Source organism: Castor canadensis, chromosome 1 (genome assembly GCF_047511655.1).
Source record: "Castor canadensis chromosome 1, mCasCan1.hap1v2, whole genome shotgun sequence".
NCBI classification, from domain to species: Eukaryota; Metazoa; Chordata; class Mammalia; order Rodentia; family Castoridae; genus Castor; species Castor canadensis.
The window spans coordinates 195,898,734-195,917,778 of NC_133386.1; the positions used below are offsets into that span (position 1 = coordinate 195,898,734).

A 19,045-nucleotide genomic window follows, 5' to 3' on the forward strand; every position below is an offset into this window, starting at 1 on the left:
AGATCTATCTCGACAAAGTTTTCCCCAAACATCTAGTGGTTTGGTTCACTTAATTGTTCACTCAGAAGGCCCATTCCAGCAAAAAGATGGTTGCACTGTGATTCTTCTAATTCAAGGGTTAGGGAGGTGTCCAGAACCTTATCAAGGTAAGTTGGTAGAATCCCATGCTGTCATGTGTAATGCTTTCCTTTATGTTTACCCAAAGAAGTTTCCTGTCAGAGGTTTAGACCACATACCCATTTAGTTATGGTACTTGATTCTCTAACGGATCTTCAGTGTTTAATGCATCTGACAAATTATGTGCTTAGTGAATTTGGTTATTCTTTAGATTCTGTTCTTTTGATATTAAACAGAAAAATGAGAGCTTGTATAAATTATTAAATGGAGACAAAACGAGAGCCACAATAAAGAGAAAAATAAGAAACAAGAAGTCATCACTTCAAAACATCAGGTTGAACCCATGAGATATTAGATATACTGTCTTCACAAAAACATGCTAATAATTTAGAGTATCAGAGACTGTTTCCTCAAAATAGAGTGAAAATTCTTAATTGGAAAACTTTTAGAGTCATGTGACTGGATGTTTTCACAACACATATTAGAACTCATATAAATATGGAATATTTTTGTTTCACTGCCTTAAAAAAATTTGAAACCATCTCAAGTCTCACTTAAAATTCTTAGCTCACTTACACACAAAGACTGATATTTTCCATTCTGAATGCCTAGGATGGTGCAGCTTCTTGCCTGGCACAGTGATTTCTGTTCTCCAACAATATTACAGGGAAAATATGCCTTTTCAATAAGGGGGAAAATTGAAATCATTTGGTAATCTTCCTTGCAGCTGAGGGAGTATGTTCTTGACTCGGTAATCCTCATGTTGCCTTCCTGAACCCACTGCTCTTAATCTAAAGATTTCCAGCACGTGATCCCTTGCATTGAATCTCTTTTACGTGGACTGAACCTTGACTGATCTACGCTTCTTGACAGTCAGCAATTAGTTAGACTAACAAGTGTGTGATAGTCTTTCAAGTGTGCAGGAATCATAAATTTGAATCAGATATGGTTTGGAAATTACAGATCTTTATGTTTATCACAATGACCCCTACCACCCTACACTTCCCCTAACTCCTCCTCCTCCTCTTCCCCTCCTCATCTTCCTTCTTTATTTAATACTATATTTGATTATTCTGGTTTTGTTGTTGTTGTTGTTTTTGTGGAAGCACTGGGGTTTGATCTCAGGGCCTCACACCTGCTAGGCAGGCGCTCTTGCCGCTGGAGCCACTCTACTGGCAAATATTTCCTTTGACTCATGTCAAAATATTACCAGTTCAACATGTGTATACGTATGTACTTTTCCCACTAAGTTCTTTTAAATACAGTGGTATGTTTTGTGCCCTTTCAGCATGTCTCACCTCGGACTAACCCATCTCAAGTACTTAATAGCGTATTTGTGACGCATTTCTGGAGTCCATACCATCTTCTTCCTGAGGTTTGTAAACGTCTGCAACACTTGTGCGAGTTTGTAGAATTAATTTATGACAAGAGTCTTTGCTTCTGCGTGTGACGCGCTGCAGACAGATCCCACCGCGCGGTGGTTCCCTCCTGCGCCCTGCTAGAGGCGCCAAGGTCCTCGGTGCTCTGCTACCCATTCGCAGTCAAGCATCCTGCCGAGCTCTCAAGCCCCGCCGAGCTCTCAAGCCCCGCCCAGCTCAATTAACCCATCCACACGTTAGGATCTTTCAGATACTCAAGACTACAGCACCCGGGAAGCTGGGAGTGACACAGTGGGTATCTTAGTTTGAGCTCATGGTCACCAAGAGGAGCGCTTAGGGGACAAGGGTGGGAGCGCTCCGGGGACGAGGGTGGGAGCGCTCCTTGCAGGGCAATTTTTCTGGCCTCTCCAGTGGAGGGCGGGAGCTTGGCTAATTTGCTTCCGCTCAAGCGAGTTGCTGTCTGTCACGACAAATTTCTGCGTCCATCCGCCAGACGCGCCATTCCCTAGGCGGGTTCAGTTCTCTGAAGCGCGGGATTCCAGTGGCTGGAGGGAAAGCCCCTAAGGTGAGTTCCTCTGGTTCTGGGGTCGTTCTGGAGTTTGGGGATAGTTCGTTAGCACCGCCAAGGTGCAGACAACCCTCAGGCTGGTGGAGAGCAGGTGGGAAAAACCTGTACGCCTGGATGCTGCCTCTAAACGTATGGGTGTGTGGGGGGAAGCTAAGTGAAGTTCCCGGAAACTTAAAAGGAGCAGAGTCAACGTGAAATGCTGTGTTTCTTTTGCCTTGCTTAAGGGAGAGCATGTTCTCATTTTTAAAACCCTATGAAAATGCTTCCTTACATCAACTTCTCTGTGCCGAATTCAGTATGCAGCAGTAATCTCAAATATGTTTTCCTAGGTGAGTTTCTTTCCAGGATAAGATGATGGAGTAAAAGATTAAGTTTCGTTTTCCCGCATGTTCAACCATTTTGAGGAGTGAAGTCATCTACATTCACACCTCTTGCTAACAGCATTAAGTGTTCACTGTGTCATCACTTTTCTGCCAGGGACTAGAAAGTCCCTGTTTATTCTAGTACCTTCCTCAAAGATCCAACAACTCTTCAACAGAAAACAACAAAAAACAGGTTACAATGCGAGACTTCTTGAATTCTTGCTTTGATGAATCTACCAATGCTAAATTGTTATTCAGTGCTTATCCAATCCCCCATATTAAACACTGGATTTAAACCAGACTTCAAAATCTCTATATATGGCTCAACCTTGTTCTTCTCCCACCCCCCAACACTAACAAAATTCTGTCACGTTATTATTCTTCACTACTTCAGTAAGCAGTAACTTTAGCTTTGCTTTATCAACAGTTGGTTTTTGTCTTTTTGGTTTTGGATGACATTTCTGAAAGGCAACAATTGACATTCTTGGAGGTCCCAGCAAGACCTAATCAAACCTGCTGCAGACCTAGTCATCCCCTCCACTCGAAATCAGTGTGCTCAGCTGAGATTCCTGCCGTCTTTTCAGGAGCTCTCTGCTCCCAAAGGTGGGGAAAGTAGATGTTGCATTAGTTTGAACTCTTATGTGTTCGTTGAGCTTATTAAACACACGCTGCGTTTATTTTGTTCTTAGCAGTAAAACATTTTAATCGTTTTATGTGAACAGAGTTTGAACAGCTTTTACATTTAGCAAAAAAAAAAAAAAAAAAAAAAAAACTTGGCTGAGTTACTAGTACTGCAATTTTCTCTGTCCTTGTTATTTTTTGTTGTTTTGTGTAAAATAAATTTTCGCAGGGAAGAGAACAAGCATAGGTTGCACAGGTTCAGGTTTTAGACTAGTGCGGCTGTCAGAAATTAATACTGGGTGGGATATTTCACTCTGGAGTTGTTCCTGTTTCACTCAGGAACAACCAGTCTCTCTTCCCCAGTGTCCAAAAAAGTAAAGAATTGAGAGACAGAGGTAGGGAGAGATGGTGGGTGGGAGGGTTAGGCCTGGCAGGTTTGGAAGTTAAAGAAAATAACCAATTGGCCATCTACACAGGGGCTCAGAAAGGTGGACTGTCCTTTGAGACGCTGAAGTCCCACCTCTGTCCTTTCTTACCTAGTGTAAGCTAACGTGGGCGCACTCTTATTGGTCAGCATCGCTGAGTCTCTAAGGGAGTCTTACAGTCTTCCTCCAATAAGAGCTGATCTGCATTTGGCGCTCAATTCCAATGCGGATGCTGGCTGGACGCTGGGCGCGCAGTGGAATCTGTGAGCACATGCGACGCTGGGGTGCACTGCAAGGTGGGCGCCATCGCGCTGGGGCTTCTAGGGCAGGAAAAGGATGGGGTTGGGAGCCCTGAGGCCTGGGCCAGCAGCGCCGCCCACCTGGAAGGCGGCGAATGTCCACATGTAGTTCAGTAGCTGCTGCTTGTCCCACTGGGTGCCAGAGGGAGCAAAGTGGTGGGTTAGGATGAGGCTTTAGATCAGCAGTGATCCAGGGCTCGGGAAAGCCTGGCTGAGCAAGAGAAACCGAAAGCTAGAGGAGAGAGAGGGAGAGGGAGTGGGGGAAGGAAGAAGAGAGAGAGGGAGGGAAGAAGAGGCAGAGGAAGAGAGAGAGCTTGCTGAAAGAGACCTTGAGAAAGCAGGAAGTATCAGGGAGTGGGGGTTGAGGGTGGGAGGAAATGAGGAAGAGAGGGAGGGAGGGGGAGAGGGCGCAGAGACGAAGGCAGGGGAGGAAGAATGAGAGAGGAGGGAGGGTAACAGGGTATCCTGAAAGAGAAATTCCAGGGGATCTGTTAGGTGGACTGGAGGTAAGACCTAGAACTGGCTGTGTTGTTTATTTCCTTTACTGTAGAAGTGAAGAAGTAAGTCTTTTAGTTCAGTAAAACTTAGACTTTTTCTTTTCTTTTTTTCTTATATTCATATGTGCATACAATGTTTGGTTCATTTCTCCCCCCTTCCCCCGCCCCCTCATATACCGCCCTCCCTCCGGCTTATCTCTCCCTACCAGGCAGAAACGATTTTGCCCTTATCTTTTTCAGTTTGTCCATTATTAGTGTATAGAAATGCTAATGGTTTTTCTATGTTGATTTTATATTCTGTTACCTTGCTATAGCTATTGATGGTGTCTAGGAGCTTTTGAGTAGAGTTTTTTGGGTCTTTAAGGTATAGGATCATATCGTCTGCAAATAGGGATATTTTGACAGTTTCTTTACCTATTTGTATTCCTTTTATTCCTTCTTCTTGCCTAATTGATCTGGCTAGGAATTTCAGTACTATGTTAAATAGGAGTGGAGATAGTGGGCATCCTTGTCTCCTTCCTGATTTTAGAGGGAATGAAAACCTAGACTTTTTCAACTACAAAATGGGTTGGACAAGGATAGCTAAAGGCACTTCACATTGTGATATAACTTGGTTTAGACTGGATATTGGAAACAGTGTCTGTGTGGAGGGCAGTATTGGTGTGTTCTTAACCTCTCTATCCTTTACATTGTGATTGCTCAAGTGACTGTATCTATTTTTGTTTCCCCAGATTTGTTGCTGTTTAAATGTAGTTAAATGTATTTATATTGATAATCATACTAGCAGTAATATTTACTGAGTAACCTATGACATGCCAGCTACTGTTCTAAAGGCTTTTCATGCACTATCTTTTTTTAATCTACTCAACACCAGAGGTTTTCATTGCTCTCATTCTAAGGTAAGGACAATGAGGCACAAAGTAATTAATTGTTTTGCCCAAGGTCATGCAGCTAGCATGTGACAACTTGATAGCTGAACCCAGATGGTCTGAAAAACATTAACATTGATATAGCACATTTTATTATTCATTATCTCATTTAAAAATACTGTCTTTTTTTCACAAACAGGAAACTGAGATTCAGAGAGGCTGAGTAGATTTCCTTAGTAGCTCATTACCAGTGACTGAGAAAGCCATGGTTTCCTCTCCATCATGAAGTGGTTAAGTGTATAAACATAGTCTTTAGATGACTTTCATTTGACAAGTACAGAGGCTAGATCACAAGTTAAATAACAGTGTGAAGAAGCAACCCAGAAGACCAATTTCTCTGTTCTCTTTAACAAACCAACATTTTTTTTCTAGAATAAAAGAGCCTTAAAAAGGCATAATTAAGCCAAGCATGGTGATGTATACTTGTAATCCCAGCACTCAGGAGACTGAGGCCAGAGGATCACAAGTTCAAGACTAGTCTGGGCTACATAGTGAGATACTGCCTCAAAATAATTTATTATTAAAGACAACAAAACCTGGTGGATTGGTTCATGCCTGCAATACTAGCTACTTGGGAGACAGAGATATGAAGGATGGCAGTTTGAGACCAGCCTGGGCAAATTGTTCACAAGACCCCCATCACTAAAATAAGCAGAGCAAAATGGGCTGGTGGTGTGGCTCAAGCAGCAGAGCACCTGCTTTGCAAATGTGAAACCCCCAGTACCACAAAAAAAAAAAAAAGTAACTAGATTTTGGTGTGAATAAATTGACATTGTGATTATATAAGGAAAAATTCCTTAATGTTTACAGATAAAAAGTGATTTACAGTGAAAATGTAAGTCTTAACTGTAATCTAATAAAATAAAAAATGATACAAATTTGCCAAAAAATGTACAATCATTAACTGTGTGATAAGCGTATGGAGGCTCAGCATACCATTCTCTTTCTTCCTTTCTGTTAGAAAGTATTCTTAATAAAAAGTCTCAATAGCTTAATCTTCGGAGTTTTGTGACCTTGAAAAAAAGTTTAACCTCTCTAGATGCTCAACCTCTTTTTTGGTAAAGTAGGACTAATAATCCCATCCATAGAGTTTTAAGAATTACAGAACAGGGCACAGTGTATCAGTGCCTACTCCATCCTCCCATTGCATGTGTCCTGGTAAATGTTACCTACTGAGGGTCTGCCACATGCCAGGCATTCTTTTAGCTCTTGGGGTATTGAAAACAAACACATTGCTGCCTCCAATGATATTTATCCTGCCAGTGGTGTTTATCACTATGACAGATTTCACTAATTTATTTATATTGTGGTTTCTCTTCTGGGAAGCCATCAGGAAAGACAGAAGGAAAAATAACTTCTTTAAACAAAAAATTAAAGAAGTAAATAAGTTCCTAACTATCAGCCTGAATAAACTTTCCAGATTTCTTTTTGAAATCTCTTTCCAAATTTCTTTTGTCTTTTGTCTTCAGGATACTGCTAAAGAGAACTCTCTTCCTATCCATTTCCACACGATTTTACCATCCTTTGCCATCACCATCTTAAGTGGAGACCAGAATTTAACATCAGTATAACTGGAATTCTCCAACTGTAAACTCCAGTGTAAGGTATTTATATCTACATTTGAATTTTATCTCTGCTTCTAGTGGGATTGGCCAGATCACCTTCTTGTCTAAATTATACTTTCCCCAAAAGAAAAAATCTAGATATAACCTGTTTTCCAGGGTAGTTGTGGGGGTTATCAATTAGAGATAATTCTTGTAAAGTGCTTAGCGTAGTGCCTGACACATAGTGCTACGTAAAACATAGATTTTATTCTTAGGGTGATTGTACTTTGTGCATAAACTATTTCCTAAATTAACATCCCTGGAGAGAGCAAAGCCAGAGCTGGAGGGAAAGGTGGACTATGGGATCCCAGTTAATCATCTTCTCCTCTGTATAATTAATGACAGCTATGAAGATACTGCTATAACTTGAACCTTTTTGACATTAGCGTTTCAGTTGAACCATCTGTTTCATCTTCAAGCCATTATGAGCTCTAAGAAACGCAGGTCACAGAAGATCCCATTTGATGTAAAGAGCAATATGAAAATCAAGGACTATTTTTCTCAGGTATGTCTGTGAATATTACTTATGGAATATATCCACAGTAGACTTAGTCATCTTTGGTTGCATAGTTCTTCCTGCCAAGAATTGCCTCACTGTGTGTTGGGAATATTACATAAACCTTTCCCACCTACTTTATTCTTTTAATTTTGGTGGGTGGGAGTGAGGAAAGGACTTATAATAAAAATTTTGGCCATATCAAAGTAGCCTTTAGAACCCTCATACACTGTTGGTGGGAATGTAAACTAGTACAACCACTCTGGAAAAAAATTTGGAGGCTACTTAAAAAGCTAGACATTGATCTACCATTTGATCCAGCAATACCACTCTTGGGGATATACCCAAAAGACTGTGACACAGGTTACTCCAGAGGCACCTGCACACCCATGTTTATTGTGGCACTATTCACAATAGCCAAGTTATGGAAACAGCCAAGATGCCCCACCACTGACGAATGGATTAAGAAAATGTGGTATCTATACACAATGGAATTTTATGCAGCCATGAAGAAGAACGAAATGTAATCATTCGCTGGTAAATGGATGGAATTGGAGAACATCATTCTGAGTGAGGTTAGCCTGGCCCAAAACCCCAAAAATCTTATGTTCTCCCTCATATGTGGACATTAGATCAAGGGCAAACACAACAATGGGATTGGACTTTGAGCACATGATAAAAGCGAGAGCACTCAAGGGAGGGGTGAGGATAGGTAAGAGACCTAAAAAACTAGCTAGCATTTGTTGCCCTTAACGCAGAGAAACTAAAGCAGATACCTTAAAAGCAACTGAGGCCAATAGGAAAAGGGGACCAGGAGCTAGAGAAAAGGTGAGATCAAAAAGAATTAACATAGAAGGTAACACCCACGCACAGGAAATCAATGTGAGTCAACTCCCTGTATAGCTATCCTTATCTCAACCAGCAAAAACCCTTGTTCCTTCCTATTATTGCTTATACTCTCTCTACAACAAAATTAGAAATAAGGGCAAAATAGTTTCTGCTGGGTATTGAGGGGGTGAGGGGGAGAGGGAGGGGGCGGAGTGGGTGGTAAGGGAGGGGGTGGGGGCAGGGGGGAGAAATGACCCAAGCCTTGTATGCACATATGAATAATAAAAGAAAAAAAACAAAAAAAAACAACAAAAGAAAAACAAAGTAGCCTTTAATTAAAAGAATTTTTGCAATGCTTCCTGAACCATAAAAATTTCAAATGCAATATATGTAGTAATCTATGGAAAACAAAATTAGTACTATTTCACAGCATGAAAATATTATTCCAACACCTACCTGATCTATTGAATCATAACAACCTACATATATAGTGATTTATAGTTTATAAAACAGTTTTTTGTATGTTCTTATCATAATCTTGTTAATTAGGTAAAGAATATTCTATCTCTAATTTTTTTCTAATGTGTTTATGAGGAGAAAGGGGGTAGGTAAAGTGAGTTGCCTAAGGCAAGAGTGACAACTTGGACTTAAAGTTTACTGACATGAACTGGAAGCTCTTTCTACTGTCTAAACTGTTATCATATCAGACTATCGTGTCCTTTCCTGCATCTAAAGTGCTACTTGAATTGATCAAGAAAAAGGCTGAGAAATGTAAGGCATTTGAAAATGCAACTTAAAAGACTTTAAATTCTAATTTTCTAAAAAATTAGAACATGCAAGAAGTTAGAAAATCCAAGACAAGCTTAGGTCTGTTTTTCCTCTGTCCCACTTCATGGCAGAGAGAGTTAATAATCCTATATACTACCCCTCTTTCCTTTTCAAAAGTATCCACATCTACTCAAGAATACTTTGAGTAATTGGAAGCCTATTATAACACTCCCATGAGGTGTGTAACAAGGATGTTTCCAGAGAAAATGTGTATGACCTTAAATTCTTCTTATTTTTTTATCCAGATTATTAATATTATTACAAAGATGGGAAAGAAATTTAACATGTAATATGCCAGTCATTGTGCTAAACATTGTCACACAATGATGTTAGGCTTAATCTTTTTTTTCTTTTTTTATTATATTCATATGTGCATACAATGCTTGGGTCATTTCTCCCCCCTGCCCTCACCCCCTCCTTTACCCCCACTTACCCCTCACTACCAGGCAGAAACTATTCTGCCCTTATCTCTAATTTTGTTGAAGAGAGAGTATAAGCAATAGTAGGAAGGAACAAGGGTTTTTGCTAGTTGAGATAAGGATAGTTATACAGGGAGTTGACTCGCATTGCTTTCCTGTGCATGTGTATTACCTTCTAAGTTAATTCTTCTCGAACTAACCTTTTCTCTAGTTCCTGGTCCCCTTTTCCTATTGGCCTCAGTTGCTTTAAAGTATCTGCTTTAGTTTCTCTGTGTTAAGGGCAACAAATGCTGTCTAGTTTTTTGGGTGTCCTACCTATCCTCATACCTTCCTTGTGTGTTCTCGCTTTATCATGTGATTAAAGTCCAGTCCCCTTGTTGTGTTTGCCCTTGATCTAATGTCCACATATGAGGGAGAACATATGATTTTTGTTCTTTTGGGCCAGGCTAACCTCACTCAGAATGATGTTCTCCAGTTCCATCCATTTACTTGCGAATGGTAAGATTTCATTCTTCTTCATGGCTGCATAAAATTCCATTGTGTATAAATACCACATTTTCTTAATCCATTCATCAGTAGTGGGGCATCTTGGCTGTTTCTATAACTTGGCTATTGTGAATAGTGCTGCAGTAAACATGGGTGTGCAGGTGCCTCTGGAGTAACCTGTGTCACAGTTTTTTGGGTATATCCCCAAGAGTGGTATTGCTGGATCATATGGTAGATCAATGTTTAGATTTTTTTAAGAAGCCTCCAATTTTTTTCCAGAGTGGTTGTACTAGTTTACATTCCCACCAGCAGTGGAAGAGGGTTCCTTTTTCCCCACACCCTCGCCAACACCTGTTGTTAGTGGTGTTGCTAATGATGGCTATTCTAACAGGGGGGTGAGGTGGAATCTTAGTGTGGTTTTAATTTGCATTTCCTTTATTTAGGCTTAATCTTTACAACAGTCCTAGCACTATTGTTCTCATTACCAGGAAGTGGCACTGCTAGCATGTGAACCCATGGTTGTTCCAATGTCAAACATGGCTTAAGGAAAATGTACCTTTAGACATAGGAATCACATGCTCTTAATTTTTCATTGACTTTTTTCTATCTAATTAATATTCCTTGATTTCTCTCCTGTATCTGTCCCCTGGTTCTTAAGGTAATGCCCTATGAAAATGGGAATCATGGGTGTACATTTACAAAAAATAACACATAGTCTAATGGAAAACTATTACTTGGCATTCAGACACTCACATCATTTATTGGTTATTATGTAGTGCTAGGAAATGCTCTTATAAGAAAACTATTTGTGCCTCAGTTTCTCCATCAAAATGGTATATAGGCCATATTTGTTCCTCCTCATTTCATAGGACTTGAGGGATTAATTAATGTAATAATAGAAATAATTTGAGTTCTTTGCATGAAAGGTGTTGGGGAAACCAAGGTATTTATTATTAGAGATACCTATTTTTATGATCAACTAATGAACTAATTATAGTTTTGCTTAACATTTATGTCCTGATTATAAATCATGGTTATTTACTCTTGCTGAATTTGGTGTTTCTAAAAAACAAAATTTTTAGCGCAAAGGCTGTTTGCAATGGCCATACCTGTAATCCCAACTATTTAGGAGGCTGATATTGGGAGGATGGTGGTTTGAGGCCAGCCTGGGCAAAAAAGTTAGTAAGATCCCATCTCAATTAATAAGCCAGGCATGGTGGTTCACACCTGTGATCCCGCTATGCAGGTCATATGTAGGATCACAGTCTGGGGCCAGCCCTGGTCAAAACTGGGAGACTACCTGAAAAATAAAAGCAAGAAAGGGAGCATAGCTAAAGTCAACCATGAGGCCCTGAGTTCAAATCCCAGTATCACCAAAAAGAGTGAGAAAAAAAAGGTTTAGTGCAATCCATCACTGTGCTTGGCAAAGGTAAAAATTGTAAAGCTGAAAATGTTAAGATCTGAAATAGCATTATAAGGAAGCTGACAGATTTTTAAACATCTGGACAAAAGTTGTGTTTCTCATCTCCTGTTTGTCAGAAAATGCACTAGTGTATAGTATGATGATCTTATCTGACTTATGTGACAAGAAGCTCAGCTTGTATTTTGGATCAAAGTGATTTACCTCTATTAATAGTCTTTTGAATCCTGGTTCTGAATTTCTTAAATAAATTCTGTGAATTGTATAGTAAAAATGGGAAACAAATGACTTGGGTTGTATTCAGAGTTTTAAAGTATCTAACATTTATTTTTAGATCCCCAAAGAAGAGCAGGATAATCCCAGTATTTCTCAAGTGAAGGCAAAGTCTAGAAAAAGGCCAAGGGATATAACCAATACCAGGGATCAAAGATTCAGTTCACCTAAGAAAAATCAACAAGACCAGACCACTCCCAAAAATAAGATAATTAACATTACCTTGGATGTAAATGTCAGGAAAAACAAAAACATGAACTATGTGCTCACACATAATGAGAAGGATAACTTACACACAGCACTCAACACTCTTAATGCTGTCAAAAGAGAGAGAGAAACTCGGCCAGGCAAAGAAATGCTGGTGTATGGAATAGAAGGAATCAAAGGGTACATAAATCTTGGAATGCCACTCAGTTGTTTTCCTAAAGAGAGCCACATAGTAATCATGTTTTCCAAAAGTGAAAGTGAACAGAAAGAAGATAACCGAGTGTTTGGACGACATGACCACGAGTCTACTGACTGCGTTAAATTTTACATTCAGGCAGTTGGGAAGAGGAAAAGAAGGATTGTGGAGTGCGGGGAACTTCACAAAGAAGGGAACATACTCTGTGTCTATGGTTTCAAAGGAGAAACCATCAAGGATGCTCTGTGCAAGGATGGCAGATTTCGTTCCTTTGTGGAAAATGACAACTGGAAACTCATTGGTAACCTGAACTCCATCATTGAAAGCTCCCAGCCAGTCAATGAGTTAGAAGGCAAGAAATTTCAGGTTGAGGTTGAGATAAAAAGAAACCGTAAGGCAGCAGCTGCTCAGAATTCTGAGTTCGAGAAAAGTAACACCCCTGTATTGAAAAAATACATCGTGGATGAGTACCCCAGTTTGGAAATAGAAAGTAAAAGAATCAGAAAATATATCAAAGAAGAAGTGAATAAAAGAAAGAAGAAAACTTCCTTATACAAATTGCATAAAACAAACTTTGGAAAGTTGGCAAAAAACTCTATTCCAGTTAAAGTAATCAAACTTCTTTCAAAGCTTTCTGAGTCAGTTGGGTACATAGTTTGGAATAATAATGGAAATTGTGGCTCTGCAACCTGCTTTGTGTTTTCAGGATTGTTCATTTTTACTTGTCGGCATGTAATAAATGATGTTGTGGGAAAAGGAGTAGAGCCAAGTAAATGGGCAGACATAATTAGTCAATCTGTAAAGGTGACATTTAGTTATGAAGAATTCCCAGTGAAAGAAGATAATTGCTTTTCCATTGAACCTTGGTTTGAGATATCTGATATAACTCTTGACTATGCTGTCCTGAAACTGAAGGAAAGAGGACAAGAAGTACCTGTGGGACTATATAATGGAATTGCTTCTGCACCATTTAATGGGTTGATATATATTATAGGGCATCCACAAGGAGAAAGAAAGACTACTGATGGGTGTGTTGTGATCCCTCAGAGTGAACGAGAAAAGAAATGTCAGGAATATATGCAGACAGAAGTAGCAGGTTCTGGTTATCCTGCACAGTACATTCATATGTACACTCAAAGAAGTTTCCAGGAAATGCTTCACAACCCTGATTTAGTTACTTATGACACCACTTTTTATTGTGGGGCTTCTGGCTCCCCAATTTTTGATTCACAAGGTTCCCTGGTGGCTATGCATGCTGCTGGCATCACTTGTAAGTACCAAGATGGGGTTTTCAATATCATTGAGTTTGGCTCTGCTATGAGCTCCATCCTCTCTGATATTAAGCAAAAACATGAATCATGGTATAATGAACTATGCATTGTTCAGAAGGATGTAGAAATGTTGAGTCAGGAGAATTGAGAACTAGTGAGGATTCAGTTTATTTACCAGTTTTAAGGGAATTGCCTAATGAAGATGTTATTCCATAAGCAATGATGATGGTTTTCTAACATCCAAAATGGTCAATTTCATGAAAAAATCATTGATATTATAGACCAAGCATTTTTCTAAGCCTATGAAGAAATTAGTTCTAACAACTTTATGAAGTAGACTATGACCCCTACTTTAAAGTCAAACAATGTGAAGGATGATAAGATTAAGTAACAATCAGCCTTATGACAATAATGTCACCTAACCATTGATCTTTTTCATTTTACATTTTTTTCTTCTAAATTCACTTGCTTCAGAGCAGGAGCTAAAAATCATTTATTGAATTATCTCTAGCATTTGATATGTAGAAAGTAAGTGCTTAGAAAAATGTCTGAGTCAACCAGTAATAAAACTTGGGGATGCAGTTAGTGAGATAAATACTTGGTTAGAAATGATAAAACCAAAATCTTTTAGAATTTTCAAAATCTAAGACTCTCAGAATATATGTCATGAAAGTCAGAGGGTAATGTCCATTCTTCCATATTCATAGGTTATTAGGACAAGAGGCATATTCCAAATGTCATATTACTTTATTTAGATTTCTTTTGCTTTTACCTACTGTGTTTTTTTTTTTCTGTTTCAAGTTCTCATCCATTATACATGTTACATTTAGCTATCATGTCTCCTTAGCTCCCCTTGGCTTATGACTGTTTCTCAGACTTCTTATTTTTGGTGACCTTGACAGTTAGGAAGAATATTCTCAGGCATTTTATAGAATGTTGAAGTTTTTCTGATGTTTTCCTGATGATTATACCAAGTTGTGAGTTCTGGGGTGGAAGATCACAAAACAAAGTATTATTTTCCCCATGTCCCATCAATGGTTCATACTATCAACATGATATGTCACTATTGGTGTTGACCTTGATTACCTGGTGAAGTGGTATTAGTCAAGTTTCTCCACTGTGAAGTTACTGTTCTCCCTCTGCTTTAAATATGATACTTTTTGGAAGGAAGTCACTATGTGCATCCCATGTTTAAGGAGTGGAAATGTAATGTTTTCATTCCTTACATAAGGACTCATGGAGTATCTACATAATTATTTGGGATCCATTAATTTATGTAATCACTTATGAAGGGTATATTTACACTTTGGGTTATAATCTATTATTACCTTACTTTGTTTTGTGCAAATTGTTCTAGTTTTGGCCACAGGGAGTACTTTCAGTTGGTTCTTGTGCCATTTTGACTAACTCCAAACAATGTGTTTTGCTTGTTTTTTGAGCACTTTCTTTTGTTCTGGTATTATAAGATGTGCTATACTTCTGATTTATACTCTCTGACCAAGTTCCTCCTATTCCAGAACCAGCCATTTCTCTAAGGACCCATGTTTACTCTCTGAGAAACCAATATCTGGACAGTATATGGTTTAGTGCTGTTAGGACGTTGTTTCATTTGAGCTCTCTCAGATGATAGAGTGTCACAATTTCTCAAAATTTTACTTGGCCTTGGCATCTGTTGTGCATATAAGTTCAGCTTTCTCATACCAGGAGCAAATCTTAGGCACCCTTGACAGTTTCTATCTGTGCAACTCTTCCAGTTCCTTATACAACTCATAAAACTATGGGTCTTAGCAAGTTTTCCACCTAGTGACCATCTCCCTTTGGACAGCTATATTCAGCTTACTTAACTGACCTGTCAACACACAAACAAAACACATGGACATGCCACAGTAATACCTCTCAGTCACAGTGCAGTCTTCTAGAACTCCTGCCTCCTTACTTTAAACACACTAATTAAAATTCTCCACAATCAATGTTTGCAATGCACCTTGTACCCCAATAAAGTCATTAACCCAGAGTCTCTCTTTCTTTCCCCCTGAATTCCTGAATTTTATTTGGGTCTGGCCTACAGATATGCCCTGTACCTCCCCACCTCATGGTAGGGATTGAATCTAAGGCCTTGCATGCTAAGCATGCATTCTACCACTGAGTAGCATTCCCAGCCCTCAAGATTTTTAAGTAATAAAATTTCCATTTCCACCTGAGCCTCCTCTACCCATCAGAGGGGTGCTTTCCATCTTAAAGATCCTAAATTAAAATACAATAAAGAAATTTGTCTACATATACTAACTTGAAAATAAGCATATAATATTTGTATACATAGCATCTGTATCTACCATGAGTTAAGGAGTGCTTACTGATGTCTCCAACTCTCATTCACAAGCATATCAATCATTTTAGCTTTGTCCCTTTTCTTATCAACTGTGGGAAACGTGATTCCTACCCTCCATCAGTCATTAACTTAATTGTTTAATCCCAGCACGTCTGTGTGTGATACACATAGCAATAAATCATATACATAATACATAATTATACATTATACATAATTATGAATTATATATAATAACAAATTATATAGTAGCAAAATTATTAAACCATACCTGGATGGAAAACAACTTTTTATCAAGTAGAATACAGGGTTTATGTGAAATTTTTGTAGCTTTTAATCTTACACACGCCATTCCTACCCAAAGTTATTTGGTTCAGAACCTTTTATCCCTCGCCCTCTGGTGAGATTGTTTCATACATTTGTAATACAACTACACACATAATACATTTAAATTCTCTTGTCACAGCCTACATTAATTCTTTCTTTTGATTCTTTCACCTCCTACATGATATTTTAAATTCATATACATTATGATTTACTCTTTGTGCTGTAAAGTTCTGTGGGTTTTAGCTAGTGCATTAATGTCATGTATTCGCCAATGTAGTACCATACAAAGTAGTTTTACCACATTCTTTATGCTTTATTTACTACCCCTTCCTTCTCTCCTGACCACCTGGAAATTAAGATCTTTTTATTGTCTTTATAATTTTATTTTTTCTAGAATTCCACGTAATTGAAGTCATATAGTATTTAGTGTTTTCAGACTCACTAATATTCAGTTAGTTTTTTTTGTGTTCTGTGGCTTGGTAGCTAATTTCAATTTATCACTGAATAATGCTTTGTTTTATGGCTTTACTATAGTTTGTTTATTTAGTCACCTTTTGAATAGCTTGCAGTTGATTGTTTTGGGTAATTATGAATAAAATTTCTATGAACATTTGTGTATTGATTTTTGTATGATTTAAGTTTTCAGTGCAAATGCGTAAATACCAAGGAGTGCAATTGATAGATTCTATGGTAAGATGTTTAGTTCTATAAGAACCTGCCAAACTGTTTTCCAAACCAACTACCAGAAATGAATGGGAGATCCTATTTGCCCATCCCCACCAGGATTTAGTATTGTCAGGTTTTTGTTTTTTGATTTTAGACATTCTAATATTGTTGAGGTACCCAGAATTCTTCAGGGGATTGCAAGATTTATTAATGAAATTGGGGCTGTCTTGAGTAATCTATGGTACATACATAGGTATAGTATTGACTTGAATTCAATCAGAAAATAAAGTTACTATAATTATTACGAGAACTAGGGTATCTATGAGTAGTAGAGGAGCAGGGAAAAAGAGCTGTGAGGATTCAGCTACAGGATGCTAATCTAAAGCCAGGCACCGGTGGCTCATGCCTGTAATCTTAGCTACTCAGGAGGCAAAGATCAGGAGGATCACAGTTCAAAGCCAGCCCAGGCAAATAGTTCACAAGACCCTACATCGAAAAACACTTCACAAAAGGAGAAAAAGAGGGATGATGGAGTGGCTCCAGATGAAGGCCCTAAATTCAAGCCCCAGTACCACAAAAAGAAAAAAAAGAAAAAGCACTGGAAAGAAGAGAAAAGTTGCTGAATGATGTGGCGATGTCTGAGGAGATGCCATGCCTTGTCACCATGACACTACAAAGTAATTTACAGAGAGATTGCAAAATAGTTACATCAGACCCAATTTACAGTTGAGAGCTTGTGGAGATATTGAAAAGTCCTGTCTGATTGCCATGATCTTCCAAGAAATAATGACTACCACTTGATTTCCATCTTTCAAGTTTCTTCCACATTTTTCTCATTGGAAAATACTAACTCAGATCATCAGAGATTCTGGGCAAAATAGTTCTCAGCTTTACAAAGCTGCAATGGTGCTACTTGACAATATGTAACTAGCCTACACACACATACAATATATGCAACACATATGTAACCATAGATTATCATGTTCTGTTTGGTTGTAATGCAGTGGTTTTCCTATCATGCGTCTTACAACTTTACTCATTGTTAATGTCAAAATCACCTGTGAATTCACTATGTCTTGCAAAAAAAATTATGCTCTAAACAAATTCTACCTCCAGGTATCTTTGTTTAACTGAAACATCCTGCCATGTTTAATACCTTATGCCATCACAGAGAAGCATCAGGTTAAAAAAACCAAGCTAAAATTGGACATAGACATGAAAAAATAGTGTGTTCCTTTTGCCTTTTGATCTCTCATGTAGCTCACTTCTTTTCTATCTTTGTTTTTCACATAAGAATTCCAAGTGAGCTCACAAAGCCTTTAAATATGGCCTTCCTCTAATTTCTCACTTCTACTATCATTTCTTTTCTAAAACATTCTTTTCATTACTTTATCTTTTTACAATTTTTGTCATACTTCCTCGTCATACACTTTAAAGACAGCCAAAAATATTTCTGAATTTCAGATTTTGGAAACACTCTTCCAAATTGATACTCAATGTGCTTTGTACAAATTATTTAAAATTCTTGACTATAATTTAAAAAAAATCGTTTAGCATGTATTTGTAGCCTAAGTACTTTTTCAGGTACTTTACATATGTTAGATCTAAGTTCTGTTATCAGCTTTATGAGGTAGATACTTTTATATCCCCATTTCACTGAAGAGAGGACTGAGGCACAGAACAGTTAAGAAGCTTAGCCATGCTTATAAGGCTATCGAGAACAGGAGTCTGAACTCAGTGATCTGACTTCAGAGCCCATATTCCTAACTCTTCTACACAGCATCTTAAAATGTGAGGTGAAAATAGTAAAATTCTTGGGAAGAATAAATAACGTGCCCTTTTCTTGTTCTTCAAACATTGAACGTGGTGATTTTATGAATTATCTTTGAGTTGGATCGGGAGACTTGTTTTAAAGTCTCACGAACAATAGCTTCAATACTTTTTTAAGAGTTTAGAGTGGATATAAGAGAAAGAATGAAGAAGAAAAATGGGGTGGTAAATCATAAAGATGAGAAAAGGGACAATTGCTTTTTTGAATGTCTGACCCTTTTCTTCCACCACCAGTCACATCCGTTGGTATTTTGTCAAGTTCTACTTTTCATTTCTTAATTTATTTATAGTAAAGTGCATTCTTGGGAGGGGGCATAGAGTCCTATAAGGATTTTTGTTTATTTGCTCTTTTTACTTGAGATTGGACCTCACTTTGTAGCCCAGGCTAGCATCAAACTCACAATTCTCCTGCCTCAGACTTCAGAGTGCTGGGATTATATGAACCACCATACCTGGCCTAGTCCTGTGAATTTTAACGTGTAGATTCTTGTCATCACCACTGATACCAGGATACAGAATAATTCCAAAATCCCACAAAGTCTTCCTCTACCTCTTTGTAGTCTGACCCTTCTCCCTCATCCCTAACTGACAGCCCCTACTCTCTGTCCTATAGGCTAATTTTGTTCTTACTGTTTTATGGCATCTTGCTTTTCCTTTCACCTCTCAACCAC

The 19,045-nt window shown here is 38.4% G+C and overlaps 1 protein-coding gene and 1 long non-coding RNA gene across 5 annotated transcripts in view; one reads left to right on the plus strand and one right to left on the minus strand.

Moving 5' to 3' along the window:
* Window positions 1-19,045, minus strand: part of LOC141413777 (uncharacterized) — a 55,696-nt gene that overhangs the window by 24,882 nt on the left and 11,769 nt on the right. The window lies entirely within an intron of this gene.
* Window positions 1,764-17,648, plus strand: Fam111a (FAM111 trypsin like peptidase A). Of its 4 annotated transcripts, none has more exons than XM_074046263.1 (4): window positions 1,764-2,061; window positions 6,667-6,801; window positions 7,147-7,306; window positions 11,613-17,648. In XM_074046263.1, exons 3-4 carry the CDS (start codon window positions 7,226-7,228, stop codon window positions 13,371-13,373), a joined length of 1,842 nt encoding a protein of 613 aa, XP_073902364.1. In that variant the 5' UTR covers window positions 1,764-2,061; window positions 6,667-6,801; window positions 7,147-7,225; the 3' UTR covers window positions 13,374-17,648. The 4 variants fall into 4 exon arrangements, with proteins under 4 accessions (XP_073902364.1, XP_020034277.1, XP_073902358.1 ...); XM_020178688.2 differs by having other exon boundaries at window positions 7,188-7,306; XM_074046257.1 differs by lacking the exon at window positions 1,764-2,061 and adding an exon at window positions 2,086-3,029 and having other exon boundaries at window positions 7,188-7,306.

Excerpts from the sequence above, each read along its gene's own strand:
- Fam111a (XM_074046263.1), top strand. The coding sequence starts at position 7,226 with ATGAGCTCTAAGAAACGCAGGTCACAGAAGATCCCATTTGATGTAAAG. Across the intron at positions 7,307-11,612 it reads TCAAGGACTATTTTTCTCAG|ATCCCCAAAGAAGAGCAGGA; the intron begins GTATGTCTGTGA and ends ATTTATTTTTAG.